The 12,009-nt window shown below is 42.6% G+C and overlaps 1 protein-coding gene across 3 annotated transcripts in view; it reads left to right on the plus strand.

The window, feature by feature from the left end:
• LOC127582257 (ras-specific guanine nucleotide-releasing factor RalGPS1-like) overlaps positions 1-12,009 on the plus strand; it is a 636,204-nt gene that overhangs the window by 143,595 nt on the left and 480,600 nt on the right. For all 3 annotated transcript variants that reach the window (XM_052037419.1, XM_052037422.1, XM_052037421.1), the window contains one exon: positions 7,502-7,629. In XM_052037419.1, coding sequence (XP_051893379.1) covers positions 7,573-7,629 — 57 coding nt within the window. In that variant the 5' untranslated portion in view covers positions 7,502-7,572. The remainder of the gene's footprint in view (positions 1-7,501; positions 7,630-12,009) is intronic.

Below are 12,009 nucleotides of genomic sequence, written 5' to 3' on the forward strand. Positions count from 1 at the left end.
ATTCCACTAAGCTCTCTATCTCCTTCCTGTACTTTTCCGACTCATCGCTGTTTGAGATATGGCCTACAACGGTGGTATCATCTGCAAACTTGTAGATGGAGTTAGAGCAGAATCTGGCCACACAGTCGTGAGTGTATAGGGAGTAGAGTAGAGGGCTGAGGACACAGCCTTGTGGGGCTCCAGTGTTGAGAATAATCGTGCCGGAGGTATTGCTGCCTACCCTCACTGATTGCTGTCTGTTAGAAAGTCAAGGATCCAGTTACAGAGTGAGGTGTTGAGTCCTTGGTTTAAGCGACTTAAATATATTTGTTCACAAATCACTGAAGGCCAATCTATAGGTACCACAGGTGATTCGGAGGGCAAATGGTCTGTGGGCCTTTATAGTGAGAGGCTTTGATTATAGTCTTTGTGGTTCTATGGGGCCTTGGTTAGACTGTGCCTGGAGTATTATGTACAGTTTTGGTCTCCTTACCTAAGAAAGAATGTACTCGTCATGGAGGGAGTGCAGCAAAGATTTACTAGACTGGATCCAGGAATGGTGGGCTTGTGGTAGGAAGAGAGATTGAGTTCACTGGGACTGTTCAGAATAGCTCAGCTGATGAGTGGGCATCTGTGGAGAGAGAAACAGATCTTGAGGAAATGTCATCGACCTGAAAGGCTAACTGTTTCACCTGCTATCGATGCTACCTAATCTGCTGCGTATCTCCAACATTCTCTGTATGTATCAATTGTCTGAATTCATTTTAATAACTTACAAAGGTTAAAATATCTGAGACTTGCCCAAGTCTTTTGCAGAGTTCTTCTCTCTCCACTGCAATCAGTGGATAAGCTTATCAATACACCAGTTCAAACGTGGTGAAAGCTGTCTGTGCAGATCCCCTGCGGTCAGTGTTGGGGAAATTTGTTCTTTTTCAATCTTTTTATTAGTTTTCAAATTAATACAGATTGATATATAGCATCAATATTTATACGTATAATACAAAGAGATCAGGATAACAATCATAGCATATATAATCATAAAGAACAATAAAATATTAAAAAAATCTGTAGATCCAACGATCTCTTAGTAAATGAATATAATATAAAAGAAAGGAAAGAAAAAGATTTATTATATAAAAAAAACAAATCAATAAAAAAATTATAAACAATATAAACTAAACAAAAAAAACTTTAAAAAAAACAAACAACAAAAAAAAACTGGGGTAAAATTTCTCAGTAGAAACAGGGCATATTATGTCATCAAATCCATTCCTCCAAGTTGGAAAGTTATTGAAAGGGGATCTACATCATGTGAAAATATTGAATAAATGGACTCCAAATATCTTCAATTTAAGCGAAGGGATCAACAGTGCCACTCCTAATTTTTTTCCAAGTTTAAACATGATATAGTTTTGAGAGAACCATTGAAAAGTAGTCGGGGGTATTGGATTCCTTCCATTTAAGCAAATGGATCGTTTGGCCATTAATGTAACAAAAGCAATCATACGAGTTAGCGGAAGGAGATAAATGGCCAGAACTCTATCCTTGGTATAATCCAAAAATTGCAGTGATAGGGTGAGGTTGTAAATCAATCTTCAATACGTTTGAAATAATGTTAAAAATGTCTTTCCAGTATTTTTCCAGGAGAGGACAGGACCAAAACATATGTGTCAAAGAAGCCACATTCGATTTAGATCTATCACATATAGGATTTATATGGTTATAAAAACCAGCTAACTTATCTTTGGACATATGGGCCCTGTGGACTACCTTAAACTGTATCAAAGAGTGTCTGGCACACATTGAAGATGTATTGACTAAATGAAGAATTTTCTTCCAAGTCTCTATAGGTATAGATGTCTGGAGTTCACTTTCCCATTCGTTCAGTGTTGGGGAAATTTGTGCTCCCTCGCCGGACCCTGCAACGTTAGCCAAGGAAAGTCCTGAAATTGCTGAGAGAGTTACTGAAGGGAAATTATACTTGGTAAATGAATGCTAAAATCCAGGAATGCACTTCAGATGGAAAGGTGAAGGTTTCATTAGCAGTGGAGTTCCTGCAGAGGGCACTTTTGTTCTAGACATCAGCATGTATGGTGATAGACTCCTGCATGTGCAATTGTGGCATCAGTAGCAAGGAGGATTATACAGCAAGGAGAAGGGGAGATTTTGCAGTGTGTGTTGAAATTGCAAACGTGTTCTTCATAAAACATATTGGCCCAGGGTTAGTAATTGCATTCCATGAAAATTGTTCCCTGGGTTAAGATTGTCCATCTGTATTTGATATAAATATCATGAGTGCTTTAGATGTATCTGAAAAGATGATTTTGTTGACCTTGAAGATGGAGCCCCCCAAAGTGATGAAACACTCCTGGCGGGGGGGGGGGGGGGGGGAGAAAACATTTCTGTTTATGGAAGAATATTGTCATGCTAAATTGGAAAACTGTCATCCATTAGTTTTACACAAGGGGCAGTGATGAAGTGGAGATGTTTCTACTCCAGAGACTGCTGAAGGAAGAAACTTTAGTTCGGACAATTGTTTTGAGGAGAAAAAAAATACAGTAATGTGGAGAAAAATGTGTTTTGAAGACAAAGTTGATAAATATTACGAGTGGGGATAAAAGGAACTTGCAAAATTTGTGCAAAATTAATGAAGATTGTTGGGTAAAATTCCCCTCAGTTTGGAGTCCAGATTTACATGCTCAGCTGCACCAGTAACAAAGATCGGGATTTTTAAAAGAAGTGAGTCACACTCGAACTTGTAGTTTTCCGTGACCATTTGGATGGGTTTGTTTCCGGTATCAATCCCCACCCAAGAAACTGACTGACCTCCCAGGTTGATACTGCAACACCCTCCCCACTGAGCTGGCAAGTGAAAGCTCTCCACATGGCATTCATTTTCCGAAGCTTCCAGGCACTAGTTGGCATTTTAAAACGTTAATACTCGTTTAGTATTTAATTTGCTCAGTGACTGATTAATGAATGCCATGGTTCTCTGTAATATTTTACAAACATTTTCAATAATTTAAAATTAAGTGAGGAGGTAAGCACGTGGTTTTTTTTTTCATTCAATCTATTCTCTGTTGAATTAATTGCGCAGACATATCACAATGATCTTTTTCCCCCAAAATGAAACACTTTAAGAATCCTTAAACCTTTCAGAAGTATATTAAAGCAAGAGAGTAGCTGAGGAAGGAATAGGTCTCCTTGGGGACCAGAGAGGTAATCCATGCATGGATCCAGTGGATATGAGCGAGATGGTAAATAAATACTTCACATCAGTATTCACCGGGGAGAAGGATGTGGCAGCTGGAGATTTAAGGAAGGGGTATGTTGATATTCTGGAACACATCCATATCTGGAAGGTGGAAGTGATAGAAATATTGGAGCACATTAGGGTGGATAAATCCCCAGGGCCTGATGCTGGAGGAAGCAAGGAAGATGTTGCTGGGGCTCTGGAGACTTTTGCACTTTTATTGGCAACAGGTGAGATACCAGAAGACTTGAGGATGGCTAATGTCCCTTGTTCAAAAGAGGCAGCAGGAATAAGCCTGGAAAACACAGGTCCATGACCCTTGCATCAGTTGGAGGGAAGTTGTTGGAGAAGATGGAGAGGGATAGGGTTTATATTCACTTGGAAAGACGGGGACTGATTAGGAGGAGGTGTAATGTTTTGCGGAGGGGAGGTCATGTCTCACAAATCTGAGGTTTTTGAGGAGGTAACCAAGCAAATCAATGAAGGCAAAGTGCTGGATGTGGTTCGCATGGATTTCAGGAAAGGCTTTACAAGGTCCTGCATAGTAGGCTGGTCTAGAAGGTTCAGGCACAGGGATTCAAGGTGTATTGCCAAACTGGATCCAAAAATTGCATGCTCCTTCCAGGGCAGGGCAGTCTGGAACTAGAAGGCACAGGTTTAAGGTGAGACGGGAGAAATTTTAAGGAGATCTGTAGGGTAAGTTTGTCACATAGAGGCTGGTGAATATCTGGAATGAGCAGCCAGAGGGAGGTGGTGGAGGCAGACGCAATCACAATGTTTAAAAGGTGTTTGAATAGGAAAGGCCTAGAGGGATACAGCTCTAATGTGGGCAAATGGGATCAGCGTAGCAAGGGATCGTGGACAAGACGGGCCAAAGGGGCCTGTTTCTGCTGTATATTTCTGTGATTCTATGACTGCCTTCTTGTTCCTTACATGATTGCATCAGTTTGTAAATGTATTTCTTGTGGGACCATAAACTCTAATCTAGCCAATGCAATTCCAGACACAATTTGAAACCAATCAAAGCAGAAATGTTTGAAATATCATGTACTGATAAAAGAAGGACACGTGAAGAAGAAACTGAAAGAGACTGAGGCCTTCTTGTAAACTTAGCTGTAACTGAAACGCTGACTTGTAAAACCAAAAGAAGGCAACATTAAATTGTCGAAAATCAAAAGATGCCCGAAACCTCAAATAAAAACGGACAATGCCGGAAGTTCTCGGCAGATCAGGCTGCATCCGAGGGAAGAGAAACAGTTAGTGTTTCAGGCTGAAGACCCTTTGTCAGAATAGTTCTGACCTGCTAAGTATTTCCAGCCTTCTCTGTTTTTATTGTTAAATTATTATAGAGCTCTTGTTAGGGCCTTAAAGTCCAATGTCCAGTGCAGTTCCTAAACCAAACCAAGACGGGCAAATTTTGGAAGCAGTTTTGAACACAGCCACAAACCACCACCACACTATAAAAGTTTTGTTAAGATATTGACCAAACCATCTTTCACAGCCACAGCTCTGTTCCTGATTCAAGTTCTCTTGATATCCATAGATATTCCCTCCGTCCCCTCCCCTTTTCTGCAACTTGAAACTGATTTATCTCCCTGTTCTCATAAAAGATGGTCGACCTGAAATGTTAATATGTGTTTATCTCTCCACAGATGCTGCTTGACTTGCTGAGTAGAACATAGAACAGTACAGCACAGAACAGGCCCTGCGGCCCACAATGTTGTGCTAACATTGCTAATCCCTCCGACCTACAGAATGCCCAAATCCCTCTATTTTCCTCTCATTCATGTGCCCATCCTCTTAAAAGCCCCCAGTGAATTTGCCTCCACCACCTGACCAGGCAACACATTCCAGGCATCCATCACTCTGAGTGAAAAATGTACCCCTCACGTCTGTTCTGAACCTACCCCCCTCTCACCTTAAATGGATGCTCTCTGGTATTGCATCACCCAATAATGGGAAAAAGATATTGCTTGTCCACCCTATCTATGCCCCTCATAATTTTATACACTTCCAACAGATCACCCCTCAGCCTCTGCCGCTCCAGAGAAAAGAGACCAAGTTTGTCCAGCCTACTTTCCAGCATTTTGTCTTCCTTCTATATTTTCAGTCATTTGAATTATGAGAAGAGATTGTTTCAGAATGTATAAATCTGGGCTTTTCAGCTTTGGGACAAGACTATTGAAGTCCCTCGTCTATAAAGTCTTAAACAACTTGGACATGATGTATCTGTAAAATTAACTAAACTGTGAGAGGGGTTTGTGATATTTTGCATTTATATATAACCATAGAACAGTACAGCACAATACAGGCCCTTCGGCCCACCATGTTGTGCCGACCTTTAAACCTCGCCTAAGACTGTCTAACCCCTTCCTCCCATATATCCCTCTATTTTAAATTCCTCCATATGCTTATCTAGCAATCTCTTGAATTTGACCAATGTATCAGCCTCCACCACTGCCCCAGGCAGCACATTCCATGCCCCAACCACTCTCTGGGTAAAAAAACCTTCCTCTGATATCTCCCTTGAACTTCCCATCCATTACTTTAAAACCATGCCCTCTTGTATTGAGCATTGGTGCCCTGGAAAAGAGGCGCTGGCTGTCCACTCTATCTATTCCTCTTAATATTTTGTACTCCTCTATCATGTCTCCTCTCCTCCTCCTCCTCTCCAAAGAGTAAAGCCCTAGCTCCCTTAGTCTCTCCTCATAATGCATACTCTCCAAACCAGGCAGCATCCTGGTAAATCTCCTCTGCACCCTTTCCAACGCTTCCACATCCTTCCTATAATAGGCGACCAGAACTGGACACAGTACTCCAAGTGTGGTCTAACCAGAGTTTGGTAGAGCTGCATCATATCTCAGCAGCGGTTCAATTGTCCAAATTATAGAAATGCCATGTTCACAGTGTATAGGTGGGGGATCTCGACATTAATGTACAAACCAGGATTGTAGTACTTAAACTTGCAACGTAAATTCACATTTAGCAACTTTGCATATTTACACAATTTGATTTTATATTTTTCAGTTTGTGCAATTTATTTTTGCGGTTGATGGCAAAAATGCACAGCTGATTGTGTTTTAAATAACACTAAGGAAATTTTTATTTTGGACATTGTGCAAATGCATTCTTCAGAAGTATTTGATACTTCCCACAAGGTTAGTTATACATTTGAAAGGGAAAAGATAGGAGATTTTTAACATTGCTGCCTGCCATTTTCATCTTTAAAGCTGGATTCTGGTTCCCTTTTTAACCACTTTGACTGTTTCCATCCACTTCATTACCAGACAGTGACCTCTCATTGTTTATTAATAAATATCCCGATTTAGAAATAACCTGATTACCTCCAGGTGTCCTGTGACAGGTTTTTGCATTCGTTCATTCATTGGATTAGGGCATTTATTGCCTGTCTTTAACTGTCCATGGAAAGGTGCTGTTCACCTTGAACTGCTGCCGGCCTTGTAATGAATGTTCTTCTTGAGTTGGAGTGTTCCAGGATTTGGACCTAACATTGATATTTCCAAGACAGGTTGCAATGCTCTTTGAAGGAATGAGGTTCTACTTTCCAGTTGTCCTTGTCTTGTGATCTATAGAGTTCAGCTTTGGGAGGCTCTGTCAAAGAAACCTTAGAGGTGAAGTGTGTCTTGCAGATGGTACACATTGTAGCTCAGGTGTGTCGGTGTTAAAGGGGGCGAGCATTTGTGGCAGAGGGATGGGTGTTAATTAAACGGGCTGTCTTGTTTTGGATGATGCATTGAGCTGCACTTGTCTAAGCAAGTGGAGAGTGTTTCATCACCCTTCTGATTTGTGCCTTGTAGACAATGGAAAGACTTCGGCCAGTCAGGATGTGAATCACTCACCGCAGGAAACCCGGGCTCTGAGTTCTTCACATTGCCCTGGTATTTACTGAGGGAATGTGGTGACGCAGAAACTGACTCCAGATAGCATGCAAAGCCTTCACCACGTACTGCCTGCCATCTTTCATTGCATCCAGCACGATCCTGACTCGGATCTGATTCTCCGCTCCTTTCACAGCTTGGAGTTGCCAAAGGCAGCAAGCAAAATTGGCAATGCACAGCGCAAGTTGTAAAATTGTGATGAGGATTTATTGGCATAGACACAAGGTGGACCAATGTTTTTAATTTGTGTGTTTGTATGATGCAGATACAGGCTCCACACAGCAATCAATCTCTGTGACAGAATGATCAGGTCTGAAGTGCAAATGCTGATGCTTTTTTTCTAACCCGGTGTTTCTTTTCTCTTCCACAGGGATTGTCCATCTATTATGTGTAGTCACTGGCTGAGGCTAAACTAAGGACTGCTTGACAAGCAGGGGCAGCATGTACAAGAGGAATGGCCTAATGGCCAATCTGAGGGTCACGTCAGCCACACCAGAGGTAACCATTTAATACTGATGTGCAAATACACCTTGGTGTAATGTCACGTATTCATTTCCATACAGGTGTCTCATTCAACTGGGGACAACAGGTGCTTTCTTTTCCTTGGAGTTATCTACCTGATACTTAAGCTAGACAAGATTGAGAGCTAGTTTTGCATAAGAGTTGATCTTGCCATTATGGGCACAGTTATTATTATTTAGCTGTGTGATGTTAACACTCACTGGTGTATTAACGCCATGTGCAATCAATGTTGCTTGATTTTGACCATGATTGGATGACTACAAAAAATGGCCTGCTATTCATTTATACACTTTTGCTGCATGAGATTCTTCTTTTAGTGCTTCATGTCACACACTGTGGGTTATGTTGTGCACAATAAATCTAACTGAGTTTTTGTTGGAAAAGCCATCAGTGTGGAGCTACTCAGGATGATGAGAGTTGTGTGGTCAGCGAGGTAAACATAGACACACGAAATTCTGCAGATGCTGGAATCTGGAGCAATTTACAAAAAGTGCTGGAGGAGCTCAGCAGGTCGGGCAGCGTCCGTGGAGGGAAATAAACAGTCGATGTTTCGGGCCGAGACCCTTCATCGGGACTGGAAAGGAAGAGGGCAGAAGCCAGAATAAGAAGGTGGGGGGAGGAGCACATGCAGGCAGGTGATAGGTGAGTCCAGGTGAGGGGGGGAAGGCAGTGGGTGGGGGAGGGGAGAAGATGTAATAAGCTGAGAGGTGATAGGTAGAAGAGGCAAAAGGCTGGAGAAGGAGGAATCCGGTAGGAGAGGCCCTGTCATACCTCTCCTACCAGATTCCTCTTTCTTCAGCCTTTGTCCTCTTCCACTTATCACCTCTCAGCTTATTACATCTTCTCCCCTCCCCCACCCACTGCCTTCCCCCCCCCCCCTCACCAGGACTCACCTATCACCTGAACTCGCCTCTCCCCTGCCTGTGTGTACCCCCACCTCCCCCCACCTTCTTATCCTGGCTTCTGCCCTCTTCCTTTCCAGTCCTGATGAAGGGTCTCGGCCTGAAACGTCGACTGTTTATTTCCCTCCACGGATGCTGCCTGACCCGCTGAGTTCCTCCAGCACTTTTTGTGTATTGAGTGAGGAAAACCTATTGTGAAAGTGATGAGCATAATGGCTGTGAATATTTAAGAAATGATGTACAATATATCCAACTGGCTGTTCTTTCTGCTCAGTATGACATTTCAAAAGGTGCCATTTTGTGTTATAATTTGAATGTAGGTCCATTGCTTTTTATCTATACTTCCACGAGAGACAACACAAACACAACCAGAAAGCAAAATGATTCAGCAAGACAGAAATTCTGAGAGCTCTCAATCAAGGTACTTTGTGTCAGGGGTACGTCTGGTTTATGTAAGCATCTTGTCAGATATTAGATAAAAGTAACAGACAAATTAGTTCAATCTTTCCATTTTCTTTGGCGTTCTTGATCCTCTATATATATATATATAAAAAAATAAGATTGGACAGAATCGATCAGCTTGTTATGTTCAAGAGATCACATCCTTTTATTCGAGATTCTAGCATTCCAATGTCAGGCTAATAGGTGGGTGGTTCCCTGTTTTCTCCCTCCCTCCTTTCTTAGGTACTGGGGTCAAGACCAGAGACTACCTGTCTGACCCCTAACTTTTGAATTGTTCATCAATATTCTCCCGCTCATTTCCCCTCCCTCCACTATAGCTCAGCCACACCGATATTATTACAGCTATTCCTCATCAACTGTTCTTTCGTGCAGAAATCTGATGGAGATAATTCCTATTGTATAGAAATACGATGCTTCATTTTTGTGTTGCATTTGCTTTCCATTAAAACACTCAGTTTGTAGGTTTCAGAAACTCTGGGTTGGTGGGGTGGTTGGGGATGGTGGAACAAAGTGAGATCGACTTCCGGTAGACACAGAGTATCCTTTAAGGTTAAAGACCCTTCATCAGATGCTGCCTGACCCACTGAGCTTTTTCCATCATTTTTTGTCTTTATTTCAGATATCCAGCACTTGCAGTTTTCTGATTTTCATTTTCTATAGTTATTTGCCCTTATTTTCCTTCTGCATTTCTTTGTTTCCTGTCTCACACTGGTTCCTCTTGTTCTTCCCTCGAAGGAGGTGTCCTTCCTCCCCTATGATAACTAGCTAGGGGTGCATTGGCACCAGAATATCTGCCAATTTCCATTGCTGTTGCTGTGCCTTTCACTAATACGTCACGTGGTAACAAAGGAGAGCACTTAAAACTGCTGGTACTTCTTGAAGAGTTTAATAATATTGGGCATGGCACAGTGACAGACCAGTTAGTGCTGCTGCCTCAAAGCCCCAGTGTTCTGGGTACTTGTTTAAACTTTGTAGAAACATCTCTCCATGACCATGTTCACTTCTTCCGGATGCTCTTGTTTCTTCCCATATCCCAGTGACACGTAATTGGTTATTGTAACTTGCCGTTTAGTGTAGGTTACTGATAAGAAAACTCAATGGAGAGTCGATGGGACGTGTGATAAAAGCAGTAGGGGTAGAGGGAAATAAGGGGAGGGGTATGGGACTGATGGGATTATGTCCCTGTGAGCCAGCAGGTACCCAGTGGGCCAAATGGCCTACATTGTTATAACTGTAAGACATGTCTTGACGTTGAAGACGAGAAATGCTTCCTGATGGTATTTAGCAAACCTCTGTGACATTCCTCTGACCAATATTTTAACAGCACCATTAACTAATTTATTTTAGAAGTAACAAATGGGAACCATCTCGTACCCAAGTGTGAAGCAGCCGGTCTCTGTTTGTTACCAGCACTGATTTTGATGCTCAAGGGCTGAAAATTCTATTAGCAGAAAAGGCACCAACTTCTCTGAAAGGGCAGACAGTCACTAGCAGGAATGGAAATCATTGTTATCTTCCAACGTCTGACTTGCTGATAGCACCAGTGTCTAAGGAGATCCATACTGCTATGTGATTGTGAACCTCATACCACCATCCCAACCTGGCCCCTCTGCTACATGGTTACTAATACATTGGATGGCAACCAGCAGTACTGGTAATCAATAGAGTTCTGGTGGACAAGTCTATCGGGGATACAGAGCTGAGGTGGGTAAATCAACTTGCGGTGCGGATTAACCATTGATGTCTCAACAGGCTTGAGGCTTAGGGCAGGCATGGTAGTGCAGCAGTTAGCATGACGCTATTACAACGCCAGCGACCCAGGTTCAATTCCGGCCACTGTCTGTAAGGAGTTTGTACGTTCACCCCGTGTCTGTGTGGGTTTCCTCCGGGTGCTCCGGTTTCCTCCCACATTCCAAAGGCGTACGGGTTAGGAGGTTGTGGGCATGCTGTGTTAGCGCTGGAAGCATGGTGATACTTGTGGGCTGTCCCCAGAACACTCTACGCAAAAGATGCATTTCACTGTGTGTTTCGATGTACATGTGACTAATAAAGAAAAAGATATCTTAAAAAGGTGTAGAATATCCCACTCTTGTATTGTTCTGCGCGTGAAAGTAGCTCACACAGCCTCTTGAGCCTGCTCTGCCATGCAGTAGAGGAAATTTCTTTACCCAAAGATTGGTTAGAATGTGAAACTCCTTGCCATGTGGAATGGTTGAAGAAAATAGTATTGAGCAGACTGGGTAGATCCATGAAATGGTCAGGAAAAGAGCAGCGATTATGAAATGCAGGAGCAGGCAAGAATGGAGCATAAAAACCGTCCTGAATTGATTGAGCCGTAAGGCCTGTTTCTGTGTTTGTAGATCCAATGTAATCCATCATCTTGCTGAACTTGTTTTCTTTCCTCCTCCGTTCTGCCAAAGGTTCTTCAGCCTGAAACATTGGCTCTGTTCCTCTATTCACAGACACGGTCTACCCTGCTGAGTGTTTGCAGTACCTTCTGTTTTTAATTCAGCATCTTGGTGTGTTAGGGTTACAGCATGCTGTTCATGGTAGAGAAGCCTTATTTGTTGATGGCATCAGTTGCGTCTCTGAATGCGACGAGATGCAGCATGTCTATCAGTCGCTGCAGTGGTGAGAATTATTTGGGATTCCTCTGGTTGCCTCATTATAGAAAAGATGTGGAAGCTTTAGAGAGGGCGTAGAGGAGATTTACCAGGATGCTGCCTGGATTGGAGAGCATGTCTTATGAGGATAGGTTGATTGAGCTAGGGCTTTTCTCTTTGGAGAGAAGGAGGATGAGAGGTGGCTTGATAGAGGTGTACAAGATGATAAGAGGCATAGATCGAGTGGACAGTCAGAGACTTTTTCCCAGTGCGACAATGGCTAACACGAGGGGGCATAATTTTAAGGTGATTGGAGGAAGGTATAAGGGCGGTGTCAGGGGGTAAGTTTTTTTTTACACAGTGTGGTAGGTGCGTGGAACGCACTGCCT

The sequence above is a fragment of the Pristis pectinata genome, chromosome 23, assembly GCF_009764475.1.
Source record: "Pristis pectinata isolate sPriPec2 chromosome 23, sPriPec2.1.pri, whole genome shotgun sequence".
Classification (NCBI taxonomy): Eukaryota; Metazoa; Chordata; class Chondrichthyes; order Rhinopristiformes; family Pristidae; genus Pristis; species Pristis pectinata.